General features: G+C 43.2%; 1 protein-coding gene across 2 annotated transcripts in view; it reads right to left on the bottom strand.

The window, feature by feature from the left end:
* The window catches only part of LOC117560669 (glutamate receptor-interacting protein 2-like), a 522557-nt gene extending 508766 nt beyond the window's left edge, over window positions 1-13791 (bottom strand). For both annotated transcript variants that reach the window (XM_034237604.1, XM_034237605.1), the window contains exon 1: window positions 13527-13791. In XM_034237604.1, coding sequence (XP_034093495.1) covers window positions 13527-13587 — 61 coding nt within the window. In that variant the 5' untranslated portion in view covers window positions 13588-13791. The remainder of the gene's footprint in view (window positions 1-13526) is intronic.
* Window positions 13792-21413: the final 7622 nt, after the last annotated feature.

Below are 21413 nucleotides of genomic sequence, written 5' to 3'. Positions count from 1 at the left end.
GTCAGTTGTTGATTACATGCAGACGTTGATAAAGCTGCAGGCTACTTCAATATATATCACACTAATTCATAAAGCAAGTTAGACATTTTGAAGCTCCGGACCTTTGCATGGGGAGATTTTCTCTAACTGGACCTCGTTGAATTTTGGTTGAATACCCCTGTGCTAGACAGACGGATGGACAGACATAGATAGATAGTATCAGTGACTCATTGATTGATTTAGCAATCGGCAGTTTTTCAAACACTTAATTGGACACTCCACCAGTGTAACCCAGCAGTATATGTTGTTGGTTGATAATACTGAACCTGTGAGAGCACTCTGGATGGAGAAATCAAAGGTTTGCACAAATAACCTTGGTGATATCATCAGATTAACACAAAACAAACTTTGTAATGAAAAGCCTCTTGTTTTAAAAACAGGGTGTGGGCGTTTACTAGGCACCCAGAGCCTATGAAAGATAGTATCAAGTTGCATTGATTTAGCCAATTTTTTTTATTTTGTCTTTCTTTAACAAGTTCATCAACTTTATGGAACTGTATAGGAAATCACTGGAGCAAGACCATCTACATTTAAACGATCCTGACAAACAGCCTTCCCCGATGGGATGACACTGGAATACAGTCACAAACAAATGTAGGGGAGGAAGTCCAACTTTCACAGTCCTGGCTGCCCAACATTGGTTTCCTTTAACAGTGATGGCAGTCAATTTGGTTCCTTATGACCCCAGGTTAAACGTAACCACAGTTTCAGTTGCCTGATCGCAATACACCGTAATCATAAAGACAGCAGTTCAGAAAAAGCTAATGCATTCATTTTTGCTGTGGTCATTTTGGTCCTTTAGAAAGGCATTGATAAACATCGTGGACAACCAAGGTAATTTAACTCTCAAGTAATCTTTATGTATTGCAGTCAGACTCGGGCAGGAATGCTGCAGGGTCCATGGGATTATTCTCATTGTAGCACGGAAAGAAGAATCTCAAAATGACTGAAAAAGGGGACAAGACAACAAAAAAGACACAAAACATCCACAATGATACACAAAAAGACAACAAAGAGAGAGACTACCACATAAGAGACACAACACCACAGAGAAAGATGCATGATTACAAAGTCACGCAAAACAACGAATCAAGATGAAGCAAAAGTTGTCTATGACCCTGGCAATGGCAAATAGTTTACAGTGGTCAGGTAGGAGGTCCCCTAAGCAGAGCTTTCCTTATGGCTCCAGTGAGGCCAGGACCGGCTCTGGATGTTAAATCTAAGTGGTGTGCAAAACCTTAAGTAGAACTGTCACAAGGTTCAGCGTCAGCTCTTTCGTCCACAGGAAACACTTCAGACATATTGTGTTGTGTGCACTTTGGGATTAGATTTAATAGCATTTTATTTCCGTTTTACAAGTGTACTGAAGAATAACAATAAGCTGTCTGGCATTAACAACCCACCCCCACTCAAATAAGATCCAGTCTGTCTACTCTCAGAGGCTTGAGAATGTTTCATCACTGACAGATTTTTCTTTGAATTGCACAAAGCTCTATCACATTCAAATTATCTGCTGATCTGATAGAGAATATTTTGTTTTTGTCTTGCAAAGCCAGGTAATTTCCTTTGCCTACATGTAGTAGAGGCTCTTTATAAGAACACTTCACAATCAGTGACTTGTACATCTTTCCTAAACAACCCTTACGTGGCTAATTGATGGACCATAAATGAATCATGTGATAGAAGTATAGTGGCCGTTAATACAATGCACTAAGCTCCTGGGCGTCTGCAAGGACATCTCTGTTCTGACTCATATTACATTTAATTCCAAACCTTTAATGAAGACCTAATGTACTCACGGGAGGCAGGAAACTTGTACAAGGGCTTATTGACAGTTAATTACAGCGTCACGGCAGGTTATTTCCATCTGAATTACATCTCACCAGGTCCACAAACGACTCGATTTAATAATATAAAACTGTGCATTTAATAACTTAAACGTGGTAACATGGTCAAAAACATTTTGCCACCCACAATTTTACAGACTTCAATCATCCTACTTGAATATTGTATTTAGTAAACTCTTTTTGGCCATTAAACAGCACCTGTTGTAAATGAAACATAGCACTTTATAACAGAAGAATACCAAACAAAAATGGTGGTATTCATTTGAATGATATTCAACAACTGTATGTCATGATAAGGTAAACAGGTTTTCTTTGTTTTTAATATCAATATATGGTTTAGTGTTTCTTTCCTGACCTTTACAGCAAATAGGTGCTACAGGTGGCATTTTAAGATTTCATCAACTGATATAGAGTTGTGAAGTAGGAGGGGGCCGGTCTCTGTTTTGCATTGAAACCTGGGTCTAAACGTGTTCTTTCATAATCACATACAGACATTGAATTGGATCACCATGACACACAGAGTGCTGTAACCAACAATTATTTTTGCTTATTCATTCATTTATTAATGAGTCTATAAACTATGTCAGACAATAGTTCAAAAGGAACACCACAAGCCCATTGTGCACCTCCAGACTGACTATTCCAATTGGTTGTCAGTTGAATTAATGGACTGATCAACCCCAACTGATAAAAAATGCCCTGGTGTTGCAGAATAAATAGAGCTTATATTCAAAGCAATTTGCCCTTAATTCATCCATTTACTCACACACCACCTACAGAAAGCTGAAATGTGAGGTGCCGGGCCGACCATCAGGAGCAGGTTGAGGTTGAGTTGAGTGTTTTGCCAAAAGACAGTTTGGCATGTGGAGAGCCGATGATCACAGCAACAACCCTGCAACTAGTGCTCTACAGCTATAGGCCACAGCAGAATAAATTAAACATTAAACGCCATTACAATTTGCAAATTCTTATTATAATGTATGTATTTTTTCATGTGGTTTTAGCCTCTCATTACACTATATAAACTGTTACTTGGCTAAAACTTTATAAAAATTAGGCAACAGTTTCCAAGCATTTTAAAGTAGTTGGGTGAACTTCTGCATGTTTTGAGTTTGTTAAACTTAGCAATGTAGTTTGCCTGCACGTTAAAGCCTGTTATTAAGCTAAATCTTGGCTAGCGCTCCGTAACATTGGACATGATAGGCTAAGGGGGCGGGACATCTCTAAGCAGTTGACCAATCACAACAGACCTGGTCGCTAACCAATCAGAGCAGATTGGGCTCTGGTTTCAGACAGAGGGTGAAAATTGGTGCTGCAGCACAGGCAGTATGAGAAAAATAAAGAGCTTTTTGAACATTAAAGCATGGAGACATGTCACAGTAGAGACAAACATACAAATATCCATCTGAACATTTGCATATGTCCTTTTTAACCAACTCAAAAGATGCAGAAGTTCTAAACTCCTAAAAATGCTTGGAAACTGTCGGGTCACTTTCAAAAAGTATTAGCTCAGTAACAGTTTTTTTTAGACTATATAGTCTAGAAGCTGGTACACTTTGCTTATTTCTCTCTTATAATCTAATGCCTATAAATAAACACTAACGGCCCGTCCACACTACAGCTTGGGGATTTTATTCGAGCAACGCGACCAACAACCGATCACATGAATCTCCCGCCCCCGACATACAAAGCAAAAAACCCCGGGGATTTTATGCGAGTTATATATATATATATAAACTCCCCAAACAGGCGAAAACCTACCAGTTTCACCCACTGTCTCTGCCACCTCCCTCCATGCCTGGTTCCTCCGGTTTGTATCCCGGTAGGTGAAGAGGGTCTGGTCATACAAAACCGGGTGATTTGCTACGGCGATAATTTGTTTCTCCTCCATCTTTTTTTAAAATATAGAAATGAATGGCGGGATATCTCTCCCAGCTTAGACGCGGTTTGATTGGCTAGGGCTTGAGCTGTCATATTTTCAGAAACGGGATTTGATTGGCTGGCGCTGGCTACTCCGGCGTCAGAAGTTGAACATTGTTCAACTTCTGACGCCGGAGACGCCGGAGACAGACCGCTATGCTACCCACAATTCAGTTCGGCGAAAAGCGAGGCAACGTGACGTCACCCCATTCAAAGTGAATGGGCAGACACGTTGGAAACCGTTTTTGAAGCTGTCGAAGCTGTAGTGTGGACAGGCCGTAATGGTGCACTGATGTTAAACGATGCCGGGAGCACCTTCAGGGCTGTGTTATGCCTTCTGACTCATGTCTTCCCTCTCCTCCTTTATCCTCTTCTGTCTCCTCCTCTCCTCCTTTTCTTGTCTTCTGCACTCCTCTCTCTTTCCATCAGCGATAACACAACTAAGCCTTATTAAAAGGGGTTTTTGGAGCTAAATCACGCTCCGTTTATTACACACCCACACATACAATCTTAGGCTTGCTCTCCACTAACCAGTACATTATTTGATCTTCTCGTCTCCTGATTAATGGGATCTCCTCCTATAACTGATAAGGACTAGAAGCCGGGCCTTCTATCTTTCTCCTTCACACTCTCCTCTGTTTTTATCCGTTTCCCTCCTTTGGCTTTCCCTCTCAGGTCCCTTTCTCTCAGTCTCTCACTTTATTTGCCTTTTCGTCCACTCTTACTCTCTTTTCCTCCCACTTCTCGATGGCTTTCATGCAAATCATGGAGGCCATTATTATTTGTACCCTTACATTTCCCCACATCGTCTGCTTGATGGATGACTGTTGCATGCACAAACATTCTCCCTTCTCTTTTCCCTCTAAAGTATGCACAAACACACACAAACACACACTCAGGCAGGCCTGCTTATCCATAATATGTCCTGATCAAACAACTGTTACACAGCGGTGGCTACTTATAAATGCATTACACACTGGTCATTTAATTTGAACTGTACAAACACACAATATAATACAATACACGATGATGTATGCAGAAATGAAACTTGACTGACCTATCGACATTATTGATAATCTATCCACCTGATGTTGAACTCAATCTACTGTCAAAACAATAATTTAATTAGGACAAAAGAGGTCGCCCAATAACAATTTCGTAACTAGATTTTTCTGAAATGTTGGGAATTGTGTTAGTGCAAGAAGATAAACAGGAATGCCAAACAGCTAACATTAGCTTATTAGAATATATGTTATACACACTACAAACTGCTTGGATGACGGTTTCCTAAAACTGCCCTATGTTGGAGCCACATGTGAAATAAAACAAATGGCCTGTAAGTTTCAAAGATATTAGCAGTTTTATTTTAAGGTCACAATTTGAGTCTGTTATCTATTTGATTTAAAAACCATCAGATCCAGCTCTGTTGGCTATTCAATTGTTCAGGTCTGAATTTGTGAAGATCAACAGATCATAGGATTAAAACCATCTTAAATCCGCAATCTGTTTTTAAGAATGTTCTACACCAAGTCCATATGGTCCAATTTAAGTGATACATTATTTCAACATTTCTATTAGAAAAGCCAATCCTGATTTGGCTTGTAATGATGGAAATGGGAGGTCAATTCAATCGATATCCGATTTAGGATATAAATTATCACATCTCAAATGAATAAATATATATGTATGTTATTTTGTTATTTTTAGGCAGAGCAGGGTTGATCCAAAGAATTGTATACAGGGTAAATGAATCCTCCTCACCCTGGAGTAATGGTTTACACTTTGCCAATGATGACCTTCACTGTAGCAGCTGGGGGTTCAATGCCTTGCTCAAAAGCAGCCACAGGGTACTTATCAAACAAGATGTACAAACCCTCTTCACATTGGTTCTTACCAAATGCATTCTCTGACGTGTCCCCACATTAATTATGATGGGCTGGTACAATTAGGCCCCGTCCACACGGGGACGAAACGGGTGTTATCCGCTATACAGTAGTTCTTCATCGTATGGACGGAAACGGAGCCCTCAAATGATAACGCATCCCAAAGTGGGAAGGTTTGGTAACGTAACGCTTGCGGCACCGTGTGTATGCCCTAAACGATCATAGCCCCGCCTCTCCTGCTCACCCCCGCGTCATTGCTGATTTAGCTGCTAAATCCACCGCGGAGAATAACCAGAAGGGCAACCAGTTAACCATGGCAACCATGCTCGGGGGATCTTATTTGCTGCTTTTGGTGTATTTTGTGGCGGAAGTACAGCGCCACTTACAGGCCCGGAATACAGGCACTACAGCGTCTCCAGGGGGTCGAGCGGTCTCGTGTGGACGGACACGTTTCTCGTGCCGATTCCGTGTGGACGGAAGAGTTTTTTTATATCGACCTCGGTTCGTTTTCGTCTCTGTGTGGCCGGGGCCTTAGGGGCCTCAAACAGCCTTTCTTGTCTCTATAAGGCAGTTATTATTGGACAGCAGGGTCAGAAGCTGCATCTCAAACACGTACACATTGAGCAAACACAATCCACAACATCTCTCTCTATATGTTTACTCCTCTCACACAAACACATGTCGCACTGTTCTGCTCTACAAGCCTTATCAGCGTCCTATCTGTTTTCTAACACTCCATAGTAATACTACCATGGGTTGTATTGAAGCTTAACACCTGAAACACAGAAACACCTATCCTAAGTCCTGATGACGTATCGTCACTGAAGTCAAAGAAAAGAGGTTAGGAAAGACAAAGGAGCTGATTTGTTTGACAATTTGACTTTTTCCCCCTTGCATTATACCTCTCTTTCCCTCCAAAGCCCTTAACTTCCCCTTACACACATTCCTTCTGTTGCGAATAAAAAAATATACAATACAAGACTGCACTACTATTTTATTTATTTTTTCTGTGTTAATTCTACAATGACTGTATTTCATTGTGCAATGCAGTGTTACAGAATGACCATCAATGACCATTGAATCTTCCTTGAATGTAGCACATAATAGAAGATTGTATATTAAAAGCAAATTTAACATTGTTTGATTTTGGCACAGGGTGGCCCCTGGGTAGCGTAGGCAAAACATGACGCACTGCGGTTAAGTCCTGTTTTTGTCAATTAGACATAAGAAACCTAGTCCATTGTCGTTCTTTGAATTAGCCTGACCATTCTAATGTTGTCCGTTAAGGACAGAATCTCTCGAATCTTGTCGTCTCTTTAGTCAGATATTTTTATTTGAGTCTTTGTGTAAATTACCCTTGGATGATTGTCTTCTTGCGGTTTTGCACCAGCCTCACTAACACGCCTACTCTCTCATTGGGATTCTCCAACATTTGTACCCGGTAGCTTGCAGAGTAATTTAATGTCCCATTCAACTGATTCGGACATTTGCATTCTCACCTGCAGCTCCTCTGGGTAATGTCAAGATCATTTCAGGGTTGCAGTGCATGTTCAAAGGTGCTATTAGTATTCACACATACAGATTAGGTAAACATTCAAAGGATTTTCAAACAGAACATAAACACTTGCGGGGTTAGAGAACACATGTTAGCATACATGAGGCGCCCTCACTCTTTCTGTTACAATGATGGAATAAATCACTACTATTTTTAGGCAATATAGAATTCGACCTGTTGACATTGACCGATGCCTCACTAAGACACACTGTCTCACATCACTATACCCTGACGATATTTATTCGATATTCTTGATATCAGACGACAGCTGCCTTCACTAGTTGGCTCTTTGATTTCACTTGTTAGATATATGGTCACACTAGTTTGGCACTCTGCTTTACTAGTTCAATAAAACATTATACTAGTCATTCTTTTTCAGCAACAAGTGGCACTTTTGTCCGACTAGTAACCACATATGCCTTACTAGTGACGCCAGGAGCAGCACTAGTAGCACCAAAGTCCCAACATGTAAGCTTTTTGATGAACTAGTGGCTCTCTGACCGTACTAGTGACACTAAAAGTCTTTCAAGTTAACTAGTGCGCTGCAAAAGCTCTGACATATTAACTAGTTACAAAAAAGAAGCAGAACTAGTTAACTAGTGACATACATTGTTCTGCACTAGTTAACTAGTAGCACCCAGAATCACTCACTAGTTAACTAGTAAAGGCCAAGTTTCGCTAGTTAACTAGTTGACACCTCTTTTGACTTAACTAGTGGGGCTCAACATTTCTACATGTTAACTAGTGAAACCTTTGCCCTTTACTAGTTAACTAGTGAGATACATTTAAATTCCACTAGGCTTACAATGTTCCCAAATGTGCACTAGTCACACAGAATGCTAATGAGGAGGAGGGGAAATAATGCATCGAGGTCTCCTATCGGCCCTAAGCTATAGAGCGCCACCCAGCCCAAATAGTTTCTTTAATAGCTACAAGTACACTGTTTTAAAATACAGTCATATGACCATATTCACACAAATATAAAACACAAGTATTTTTGTAATTATGATCATATGACTGTATATCCAATTAGGTAAGAACATTGAAGACTTTGTTAAAATTAGAAAGTTGCCTTAGGACAGCAGACAGGAATATAGATCCTGTTTAAAACATTTTATTAAGCTGCAATTTGAAAGGTGCTTGGATTAGAATAGCACTGTGATAAAAAGAGGGACATTAGTGATGGATAGAAAGATGGAATAAGCCTCTTCGGATCACAGCTTTCCTGAGAGGCTGAGAGATCGCCGTGACCTCCGTAAATATTAGTCTAAGGCATATGGAGAGGTAGTTTATCTTCATACGGATCTATCGTTACCCTGATTTTAAGATCTGTCCAGTGTTCATGAGCCCCGCTCATAAAATGTCCCACGATCATATCCGCTACTTTTGTGTCTCGAGTGCCGGTGTTCTCACACACAAGCATACGCACACTCGCACTAACAAAAACACACACACAATGCGGAACAAAGCAGAAACAGAAACATGTATTTTTTTAGGCAAAACACACACTGACTGAGTTCCCACGGACAATATTTTTTATTTTTAACAGTAGGCACTAGTTAACTAGTGAGGCTCAAAATGTCTACACGTTAACTAGTGAGGTCCACTAGATACACTAGTACAATTGTTTTTACCTTACTAGTTACACACACTTTATCTCACTAGTTAACTAGTGGAGCCTTAGAGGAGTCACTAGTAAACTAGTGAAACAGATGTTTTTATTACTAGTTAACTACTGGAGGGCATTTTTTCTCACTAGTGAGGCTCTGTTATAAACATGTTAGACTTTGACCTTACATGTTACAAATCTTTCTTACTAGTTTACTAGTGAATTGCTTCAAAGTCATACATGTTGACAAGTGCATTTTTGACACAAACTAGTAAGTCATTTTGTTGAACTAGAGAGAAGGAAACCGCAACTAGTGGACTGAAAATATCAACTAGTTTAGGACAAAGCCATACATCCATCCATCCATCCATCTTCTCCCGCTTATCCGTGGTCGGGTCGCGGGGGTAGCAGTTCCAGCAGAGAGCCCCAAACTTTCTTTTTCCTGGCGACATCAAAGCCATACATGTTGAATCAATATCTAACTAGTTGCATACAGTTGCTCACTAGTGCAAAAAAAAGCCAAACTAGTTGAAGGAAAGGCCTTACATGTAAGAAAATGTGTGTGCACTAATTGGTAAGGTCAAAAGAGGCGTTAACTAGTGAACCTTTTGCCTTTACTAGTTAACTGGTGATTGATTCTGGGTGCTACTAGTTAACTAGTGCAGAAGTAAGTAAGTAAGTAAAACTTTATTTATATAGCACCCTTCTCAACACGGATGTACAAAGTGCTTTACAGTACAGTACACAGGACACAATTCACAAGTACAACTATAAAATGTAGAATAAAATGCATAAAACAGCAGCAGGTAATACTTAGGATAAAACATACGACAAAACACCAATAAAAAAGACAGCCACTAACTCACTACCTCCGACGACCCAAAGGCCTGTCGGAACAGGTGTGTCTTTAACTGCCCCTTAAAAATCTCTATTGAGGCCAAGGTTTTTATTATCTGGGGGAGTTTGTTCCAAAGCCTTGGAGCCACCACCTCAAAGGCACGGTCACCCTTAGTCTTTAGCCTGGTTCGGGGCACCCTTACGGCCCGTACACACAGCAGCTTTTGGCGATTTGTCCACCGCTTCCAGCGCGTCTCCGCCCATTGACTTTGAATGGGGATGACGTCACTTTCCCTCGCTTGTCGCCGAACTGCATTGTGGGGGGGCGAGGCGAAGATTTCCAGGATTTCCAGGATGTTCAGGATTCCAAAGTTGAACAATGTTCAACTTTTGAGGCTGAGCTGGAAGCGACAGCCAATCAGATCCGTTTATGCAAATCTGACAGTTCAAGCGCTAGCCAATCAAACCGCGTGCAAGCTGGGAGAGCCAGACCGCAGTTCATTTCTATATTCCACAAAATTGGAGGAGAACTTAGTTATTGCGGTAGCAAATCACCCGGTTCTTTATGACCAGTCCCTATTTACTTACCGGGATACAAACCGGAGGAACCAGGCATGGAGGGAGGTGGCAGAGGCAGTGGGTGAAACTGGTAGGTTTTCGCTTGTTTGGGGATTTTATATCCAGTTTACTTCGTTGCTAGTTTACTTTGTTGCTAGCAAGCATAGACAGTATCATTAGCCAGCATGGAATGTAGCATAAAATAGCACCATAAACATTAATCTCATAAATGTTCAAAATGTTAAAAAATGAAATAGTGGAGAAGAACCGGGGTTTTTTGCTTTGTATGTCGGGGGCGGGAGATTCATGTGATTGGTTGTTGGTCGCGAAATCCCCAAGCTTTCAGACACGCCCAGCTCCAAGATTTTCAAGATTTTTGAAAAGCTGCTGTGTGGACGTACCGTTAGGAGGCCTTGCTCAGAGGACCTCAGGGCCCGGGTTGTGATGTGCGGGTGGATAAGGTCATTGATGTAGGCTGGGGCTTGGCCATGGACAGCTCTATATGTGAAGACCAGTACTTTGAATTGGGTTCTGAGATGGACAGGGAGCCAGTGCAGGGCAGAAAGAATCGGAGTGATGTGGCATGTTTTTTTGGACCGAGTCAGTAATCTGGTTGTAAACCGGTGTATTGATGTTTTGTTGAAGCAGGAGAACAGAGCATTACAATAATCAAGCCGGGATGAAATAAAGGCATGGATAGCCATCTCCATTTCTGCGTTGGATAGAACCCCCCTGAGCTTGGCAATGTTCCTGAGATGGAAAAAACAGGTACGGGTCAGAAGTTTTATGTGTTTGTCTAGTAGCATAGACTGATCGAAGGTAACACCAAGGTTTTTTATGTTTGCCCTTATGTTACCACTGAATGAACCCAGGTGGCTTGCTACCTTAGAGGCGATGTTATCAGCCGCCAAGATCAAGACTTCCGTTTTTGATGCATTAAGCTGTAGGAAGTTGCTTGACATCCACTCAGAAAAAGGTATGCCACTAGTTAACAAGTGCTGCTTCTTTTTTGTAACTAGTTAACATGTCATAGCTTTTGCAGCGCACTAGTTAACATGTAAGACTTTTAGTGTCACTAGTACGGTCAGAGGGCCACTAGTTCATCAAAAAGCTTACAAGTTGGGACTTTGGTGCTACTAGTGCTGCTCCTGGCGTCACTAGTAAGGCATATGTGGTAACTAGTCAGACAAAAGTGCCACTAGTTGCTGAAAAAGAGTGACTAGTATAATGTTTTATTGAACTAGTAAAGCCGAGTGCCAAACTAGTGTGACCATATATCTAACAAGTGAAAACAAAGAGCCAACTAGTGAAGGCAGCTGCCGTCTGATATCAAGTATATGGAATAAATACTCAAATGGCTTGCCATACCTGCTGCCCTACTCAGATTGGTGTGTCCAGCACTATCGTGTCTTTTCGGCCGTGCCGACACCTTCCGCTCCCGATTCAACATGTTGAATCGGGAGCAGAAGGTGTCGGCTGTCTGCAAAATAAATCACTCTGATTGGCTGTTCAGCTTAGCGAATCAGTGCATGAGAAGCAAAATGGAAGTGAAGAAGGCACACACAGATGGCTATTATTTTTCATTTTTGCAGTACCTTACATTTTCCAGTACCTTACTAAACATGCTATGTGAAAAGTCTGTGAAACAGTCTGTGATGGGCGAGAGTAAAAATGGAACGCACGCTATTTGTTGTTTGTATAACGCAGTCTGTCTTCCTTTGCCTCTTTTGAATTAAGAATACACACTACTGCCGCTTGCTGGTAAGGAGAGTTATTGCCACTCAAGGCCACTTGGCCGTCGGCTGAAGTCTTTGCGGTGTGTTCCAGTGCGACTTTTTGGCCAAGACGCAGGAGACACAACACAACAATCGGGTCCGTCGGGACGTGTTCTTTGGTGTCAGGGCCTATAGACCTCGTTAACCCCTGACCTTTCAACATGCAACCAATCAGATAACAGCTGTATGAAGTGGCACAAGCTAGCAAGGGAGGTAACCATTGAAACGAAATTGAACTGACTGTTTTCACCGCAAGGCTCTGCACCAAACCTTGCAGTGAGAAAGGAGCAAATTGTCCATCATGTGAATGCAGCTTCACAGTGTGCACACACAACAAAATATGCAATTGTAATACCTTTCATTCCAAACCCATTAAACTGCAGCTATAAACATTCCAAGGTTTGGTCCCTTTAAGCCACAAGACTTGGCTGACAGTCAGCTTCCCGGTACAACCTATAACTTTTGGATGGAGCTGGGGTTGGACTCTAAGCTCAGAAAACTATTTCATCATGGGCCTGGCTTTATGCCCGGGGCTTCATCATGTTGAAATAGGAAGGCAGCCTCCCAAAAACTGTTGTCACCAAGTTGTCATTTGAATGTATCCATTCACTCAAACCAACAAGACCATCCATAATAAAATGCCCAATTTGTACATTATTTCTACAAATAGACCACATGCTACACCAACATCAGAATCCCATGTTGGTATGGTCACACAGATAGTGGGCATGTGCCACTTTTAATTGCAATAATAACACATTATTCACATTGAACTATTGGCACAGTTAAGAAAAACTCAGCTAAATGTTAAAAGCCATTCCAATTATATAATAACCTTCAGAAACGCATAATGTCTAGAGAATAATGTATTAATGTAGAAATCTCTCTCTCTCAACATCGTTAACTCAGTTCAACATGGGACACTTTCACAGCTGCACACATTAACATATGCGCACTTTCACGCACGCACAGTGTATATGACCAACAGCATCACTGTCTGCCTCCTCCTGTGTTCATGCTGCAGGACCAACACGCAGCATTTTTTTCTCCCCCTCTCTTATTATTTGTCACTATCACAGACGCGCACGCACACGCACTCTGACCTGCCAGAATCAGTAGCCTCGCGCAATCTCCGCTGAAACGGCGGAACAAACCAGTGGTGACACGTGTGCGCACAGCGCGCGGCTCAAGCTGACCAAGCGTGTCCACACACACACACACACACACACACACACACACACACACACACACACACACACACACACACACACACACACACACACACACACACACACACTAAAGCAGCAGGTGCTTCAGCGCCAAATAGACATGCGCCAAAGACGCACGCGAGCACACTTCCAGTGATCCGGAAAAGTCTAAACACATGAAGCAGAAACTGGAAAGATTCAAAGTGTCTCCGGAAACAAACTGCTCACATTTAATCAACAAGATGAGACACAGCATAGAAAAACAAGCACACGTTCATTTGTTTTGCCTTCCTACCTTCCTCGTGCATCCGCTGCAGACAGAAAGTGAGGTTCCTCCGCCAACCCGGCATGTTCATGAGGAAGAGGAGCAGAGGTCTAGAAGATGAGAGTGATGAGGAGTGATGAAGAGAGTAGATCCTGTCCGGGTTAGGTGGTGACACGCAGGCGACAGAAGCAAATGTAACGATTCCCCTGTTTCTTCTTATTCCCCTCTGTGGTCCTCCCCCGGTGTGTCTCGCGGTAAACGCCGATTAGACGCTGCTCGTTCCGGTTACGACCCCGCTGACAGTCCGTGTAACAGTCGGTCCCGCTGCGGCACCAATGGTCTCTCTCCCGCTCTCTTACTCTCTGCTAACAGAGTCCAGTCACCTCTCTCTCTCCGTTTCATTCATTATGTGTCTCTCTTTATCTGCCTCTCTGTCTCTCCTCCATCCCTCGCACTGGCTGTCTGTACTTCATTTACTCTGTCTCTGCTCATCCCTTACTTCTCGCTCCACTCTCTCTTCCTCTCTGAGTTACTTTGTCAGTTATTTTTGTAGTTCCCTTTACAGAAGAGTATTTACTGCAGGAGAAATATTTTTTAAAAATCGTGGCTGCAAGTATTTTCTGCATTTTAAAAGGATAGGCTACTTAAGTAGCCTACATTATGCATATTTGGTGCCAATATGATACACATATTAATACTTGGACAAACAGCAGTTGAATGACCGGCGCCGTGGGAGGGCTAGGCCCTCCCATTTGTCCTGCCCTCCCCCAATAAACACGTTTTTTAAATTATTTTTAAAAATTAAAAAACAAATATATATTTGTTTTTTAATTATAAATAAACGGTGAACTTTTATGCTACGATGTATGTGATATCAGATAGTAACTAAAACAAAAAATCGCAGGCGTCAAATAAATGCATGTGTCTGTTGTGATTTGTGATTCGTCCATATTTAGACCAATCACAGCGTCACACTCTGCCGCCTATTCTGGATTTGTTTATTGTGCATTCTGTAGACTCCCATTTATGTTTGAATTACAAAATGGACATCAGAAATTGGCTTAAAATGTCTAAGGACGAAATAGTGATGAAAGAACTGCAGCCGATGCAGCTGCTGGCGACCCTGCACCTGCAGCAGCACGCCTTAATGTCACAAGCTTGACCTCGGCAAACCCCGGGCTGAGTTAGCGAGCCCAATCCTTGACGCCACCAACGCTGTCCTCCGAGGCACAGCTCCTTGTGCCCCTACCATCACCACCTGTGTTGCCACACCCTGCCTGGCTGTACCACACCCGCCAGCATCCTCCTCCTCCGTGCCGGTGCCTCCACTACAGACGCTACCTTGCAGCACATCAACAGGTACTATTGGGCCAGCAACCGCTGATCAGATGATCTTGTGGTTAATAAACCCAAGCAGGTGAAACTGGATCGTTATCCAGGGAGATTGTTTTCAGGAAAGAAGCGCACTTTTGCCACTGCATGGTACAACAACAGACCATGGCTTGAATATTCGTTAAAAGCAGACGCAGCCTTTTGTTTCCCCTGTAGACAGTTTAAAGTAGATTCATCTGATGCGGCTTTTACTGTCAAAGGTTTTTGCGACTGGAAACACCCATTACAGACTGATAAAGGACTGCTAAGACATGCCGCATCAAAAGAACACATTTCATGTCTGTGAGAGTTTGCGGAGAGAGAGAGAGATACGCGAGGAAACAAATAAGGAAATTAGTACTTTGGTGCAGATCAGCTGGCACGGAACCGTTATTACGTGTCAGCTGTTGTTGATATTATAGCTTTTTTAGCTGTCAACCAACTCCCTCTCAGAGGTGCACGATTCACTCCACAGCATGTCGATCCGCAGGACTTAAATACATGACACGTTTCTCTGTATGTGGCAAAACAAGCCTGACAGTATTTTAAGGTGTCCGATAAAGACAGTAAAATAGCGGTATGCAACGTGTGTGAAGCAGAATTCCTGCAGCTCCGCCTGCTGTGACGGACCGGTGAGCGGAGCAACACACACACAAGAGTTAGACCTAACACACTTGGCTATTTTATCTACCTCTGGAACAAGCTAAACTAGCTATAAATATATGTATTCTTCACTGTCGGGTCACTCAGGATCAGTGAGCTGCATGAGATACTGACAGGCTGTCGAGAGAGAGAGAGAGAGAGATAGAGAGAGAGAGAGAGAGAGAGAGAGAGAGAGAGAGAGAGAGAGAGAGAGAGAGAGAGAGAGAGAGAGAGAGAGAGAGAGAGAGAGAGAGCATAACACACGGTAGCGATATTTTATACTTCATGCTATCTGCACAAACTAGATATCATTATGGAAGCTGAGAGTCCTCAGATTCTATTGGTATAAGTTTAACCACTGTGCGATCAAAACTCACCGTTAACCCTGTGTTCTAGTATGATAAATAAAAGAACATTGTACCTTGAAAATCAATGCATTCTAATAGCGAGTCAATTTTACCCGTTGGCGGTTTTAGGTATACAGCGACCCCTGGCGGTTCTAGTGTTAACACCACAGAAGGATTAGGTTAGGCCAGTGGTTCCCAAAGTCTGGGGGGCGCAGAGGCATGACAGGGATCCTCGATCAGGAGGGAAAATGGTTAAACATTTTTTTTTTAAAGATTTTAAAAAATCATAATTAAAAAAAATATTCATTCAAAAATAATATGATACAGTACTGTACTATTACGTCTGGGTCTCTGTTTCATTAAAGCTCGGCTCTATGTGTGTGTGTGTGTGTGTGTGTGTGTGTGTGTGTGTGTGTGTGTGTGTGTGTGTGTGTGTGTGTGTGTTGTGTGTGTGTTGTGTGTTGTGTGTGTGTGTGTGTGTGTGTGTGGAACAAGCCATTTTTTGTGTGAGAGAGAGAGAGAGAGAGAGAGAGAGAGAGAGAGAGAGAGAGAGAGAGATTTTTTTGATTTTTTAAAAACTTTTATTAAGAATTTCAACAATCAAACTAAATGATTCGCTTATTCACATTGAGAGAGAGAAAAAATTCCCTTTTTTTCTTTCCTTACACAAAGACAGAGTTAAAAGTGAGCTCCTCCCCCACCACAGAGCACACAGCTGTAGTGAAACACAACCGGGTTAAAAACTCTTCCATGCTTCTCATCAGACAGTGAAATCTAAAATCTACGCTCACTCGTGTCTTTACCAAAGATAAAAACATTTGATTGAGTTGCTGACCGGCTGTACTGTTTATTTTGTTTTTCCTGCTTTTGTAGATCGATATTTTTGCCTGCCCCACAATAAAATTCAACAGTTCCCACTTCCCTGCATTCTGCTTCTTGTAGCCAGCACCACAAATAAAAGCAGTCTCTGTAAAAACCTCCCCACAGTCTAAAAACACAGTTTTTAAAACATTCAAAAGAGGCTTCAGCATGTGGCAGTCCAGGTAGCAGTGAGTGATCGTCTCTCTGTGAGTGCAGAACGGACACTCGGAGGACACGGTGGGGTTTATCTTCGACACAAAGGCGTTAACGCCCAGGGCCCCGTGGAGGATCCTCCACTGCAGGTCTCCTGACCGCTTGTTCAGTGGAGGTTTGTAGAATAGCCTCCATACTGGTTCACAGGCCCCCGGGACGTTAAGCCTCTGTTTCCACACCGTGTCTCTCCTCTCGCTTAGCTTCTGTTTGTTCAGGGCCAGAGTGCAGAGTCTATAAAAACCTTTCCCATTAAGCATTTGGAAGTCTGCATGAAGTCCATCCTGGTCTGCTAAAAACCCAATGTCCGGAAAAGGGTCCCCTTCATCAGGGGTTTCCTTCCTGTTGGAATACTCCCGCAGCATCTCCATCTCATCATCAGATAGTCTTTTAATCCACTCGTTCAGGATGGTTCTGGTGTGGCGGGCCGACTTCAGGCCGAGCAGAGAGGCCACGGCCTCGGTGTTGTGGAGTCCAGGATCTGCAGCATCCACGATGTTCCTCAGCCTCACGACCCCAATGGACTGAAGCCTCTCAGTGAGTGCAGGTCTGCTGCCGTCCTGGACGTCCAGCCGGGCCCCCCACACCAGAGGCTCTTCCAGGAGCCAGAACAGAGATGCTGCGGGACCCACTCTGGCCCATTTAAAAAGTGTCCATACTTTAAAAAGTCTTTTGTAAAACGCAGGCAAAACACACACACGAGTAAAATCACAATTTGTTAAAAATAATGACGCATCCAAACCCAGGCCTGCTACCCCCCTTAAAATGGTGCTGGCTACCGGCCTCCAGACGACATCATCGCTTCCTGTCAGGTATCTTTGTAAAAACTGTAGTTTAAAAGCAGCTGCTCGACTCTCCAGGTGCACCAACCCTTGCCCCCCTTCTTCCTTTGGCAGGTACAGCGTGCACTGAGGAACCCAGTGCAACTTATCCCAAAAGAAATTTAAAATAATGCCTTGCAGCTTTTTTAAAAGACCAGCAGGGGGCTCCACACACTTTAGCTTATGCCAGAGGCTGGATGCTATCAGGTTGTTGATGACCAGCACCCTGCCTCTGTAGGACATGTGTGGAAGCAACCAGCGCCACTTGTTGAGTTTCCCCTCCACCTTTTCTAAAACTCCTTCCCAGTTCTTTTCCAGTGTGACCTCATCTCCAAGATGGACTCCCAGATATTTTAGACCACCCCTCTTCCATGTCAACCCACCTGGGAGTTGAGGGAGGCCACCAGTCCACTCCCCCACTGCTAGGGCCTCACTCTTAGCCCAGTTGACCTTTGCAGAGGAGATTTTTTGGAAAGTGTCCACTACCTGCCCTAGCTTTAAAACATCCTGTTGATTTTTTATAAAAACAATGATGTCGTCTGCATAGGCCGATAAAATAAAACGTGTATTAAAACCAGGTAAAACCAGGCCCTCGTTAAAAGAGCGGATATTGTGTAGCATGGGTTCTATTGCCAGTGTGTACAACATGCCTGACATCGAGCAGCCTTGTCTTATCCCCCTGGTCACATTAAAGGGTCTAGACAGACCGCCATTTATCTTAAGCACACTCTCAATGTTCACATACATCACCTTTATCTTGGCGATAAAGCCCGGGCTGAGGCCGAACCTCTCCAGCACCTTCCACAGGTAACGGTGCTCAACCCGGTCAAAAGCCTTTTCCTGGTCCAATGAAACCAGACCAGTGTCGAAACCCAAAGAACCAGAGACTTCCAAAATATCTCGAATTAGTGACACATTGTCAACAATTGACCTGCCGGGCACACAGTAGGTCTGGGTCTGATCTACCACCTGGTCCATCACCTTCCTCAGCCTGGAGGACAGGGCCTTGGACAACAGCTTGTAGTCGGTGCACAGCAGAGAGACGGGCCTCCAGTTCTTTATTTCCTGTAAGTCGCCTTTTTTCGGAAGGAGTGTTAAAACGGCTCTTCTGCAGCTCAGAGGGAGGAAAGAGTCATTAAAACTTTCATTAAAAAGGTCCATTAGATCCTCTTTTAAAAAGTCCCAAAATGTCTTGTAGAACTCTGGGGGGAGGCCATCTATTCCAGGGGCCTTCCCCCCTGCATGCTCTTGAGTGCTGCACACAGTTCCTCCTCAGTCAGGGGCCCGTACAGCTCTTTGTTCGTCTCTTCAGAGACTGTTGGTAGGCCCCTGCAGAACAGATTAAACCCTCCATCATCTTCAGTGTACTCACTGGTGAAGAGGTCGCAGTAAAAATCCACCGCTCTCTGCCGGATCTGGCTGTTCTCTGTCAGCTGCTGTCCTCCTGCTGACCTCAGAGCGTGGATCAGCCTGCCCTGCCCGTTCTTCTTCTCCAGACTGAAGAAGTACTTTGTGGGTGAATCCATCATGGAAGCGCTCTGGAATCGGGACCGGACCAGCGCCCCCTGTGCTCTAGAACCCAGCAGGTCTGCCAAAATGGCTTTTTTAGATTTGAGGTCTTCAATACAACCTGGATTTCCTGTGGACTCTGCAAAGCTCTGCAGTTCCACTATTTCCGTCTCCAGATCTCTCATAGACTTGGTGATATCACGAGAAACATTGAGAGTGTACTGAAGACAAAGCTGCTTAATGTCGGCTTTCCCACAATCCCACCACTGCTTCAAAGAGTTAAAATCCCCCTTCCTTTCTCTAAAACCTTTCCAAAAATAAATAAAAACCTCTCTAAAATGTGTATCTAAAAGCAGAGCAGTGTTAAAATGCCAATATGCAGATTTGCTTTTTATGTTGGCAATAAAAACATCGCACAACACAATTGAGTGGTCAGAGAAACCAACAGGCAATATAGCACACTTTTTAAAAACATTCAAATGGTGCTTAAAACAATAAAACCTGTCCAGCCTAGCCATTGATAAAAGGTTCTCCCTCGTGTGGACCCATGTGTACTGTCTGTGATGTGTGTGATGCTCTCTCCAGATGTCTGATAGACTATGTGTTGCTATTAACTGTGTCATGGCTCTTTTGGATGCGGCATGAGGTTCCCTATGGTTCCTATCTAGCTCGTCATCCTGTGTGCAGTTAAAATCTCCCCCTAAAAATAAAAACTCTTCTGGTTCACACTCACTTAAAACAGCGCTGAGCTCGTTTAAAAACTGAACTCTTGCAGGACCTGAATTAGGAGCGTATACGTTGATAAAAACCAGATAAAAAAGCTCATACTTGGCTCTCACCACCAGCAGTCTGCCCTTTATTCTTTCTTCCACTGTGTGGGACTTGGGGATAAAACCTTTAGCAAACAGCACTGCCACTCCTGCACTGGTGCTGCTAAGAGCACTTAAAACCACCTCCCCATCCCACTCCCTCCTCCAGTCCGTCCCGTTTAAAGTGTCGCTGTGCGTTTCCTGTAGCATTGCTACATTTACTTTTTTTAATTTTAAAAGCTCATAAATGCAAGCCCTCTTCCCCACATCCCTAGCTCCATTGACATTTAAAGTGCACACTTTAAAATCACTCATTAAAAAGGATGTGAGGAGAGACACACCACTTAAGAACAACAAGTATGTTAAAACCAGCATCCTAACTGCCGTGCATGACCTTTTCTTCTTCATTTAAAATCTCTCGCTGTAACTTCCCTTTCAGGACCTTCAAGCGATAAGACTCCTGCTCAGTAAAAAGATGCATCTGAGCTTTCACTGACTGTAAAAACAAGCTTTTGTCAGTAAAAAACTCTTCTATTTTTACTCCTCTTTTGTTTTTTGTTTCTTTAAGAAAAGCTTTGATTTGCTGCACTTTAAAAAACGGACTTTTAATTTGTGAGACGGTGAGAGGCTGGCTGTCCTCAGCAGAGTCCCCTTCCTCCTCATCTTCATCTTCTTCATCCTCCTCCATCAATTCTTCCTCACTTTCTTCCTCCTCTGCCTCCTTCACCTCCTCCACCATTTCCTCCTCTCTCTCTCCCTCCTCACTCACTGCCACCCTCTTGGCCTGAGAGACTTTCTCTTTTTGTTTTCTTTTATTTGTACAAGCTTGAGCTTCAATGTTCTCTTCGCTTGCAGCAGATGCAGAGAGTTCCACCGTCTCCACTGCTTCTTTCAGGACAACCTTTTTCCCCACATCAACCAAAAGGTCACTTTTTTCATTATTTTTCTCATTACTCTCTTTTTCCCCAGAGTTTTCCTTGTCCTGCTCAGGGAGCTCTGAACCCTCAGCCTTCGTTGGGGCTTTGGGGGACCCTCAACCTTTGTTGGGGGCTTTGGGGGACCCTCAGCCTTCTTTGGAGGCTTTGGGGGACCCTCAACCTTTGTTGGGGGCTTTGAGGGACTCTCAGCTTGCTTTGAGGGACTCTCATCTTGCTTTGAGGGACTCTCACCCTGCCTCGGGGGCCCCTCAGTGGGGTTTCCTGCTGCTGCTGTTTCAGCAGGAGTCTCTTTTGGATTTGTTTCCTGTTTTTAATTTTTTTCCTCCTCCTCCTGTTTTCTATTTTTTTCCTGTTTTCTATTTTTTTCCTCCTCCTCCTGTTTTCTATTTTTTTCCTCCTCCGCCTGCTT

The sequence above is a fragment of the Gymnodraco acuticeps genome, unplaced genomic scaffold, assembly GCF_902827175.1.
Source record: "Gymnodraco acuticeps unplaced genomic scaffold, fGymAcu1.1, whole genome shotgun sequence".
Taxonomy (NCBI): domain Eukaryota; kingdom Metazoa; phylum Chordata; class Actinopteri; order Perciformes; family Bathydraconidae; genus Gymnodraco; species Gymnodraco acuticeps.
Note: the sequence above shows the minus strand (reverse complement) of the source record. Positions and strands in the feature narration are given on the sequence as shown.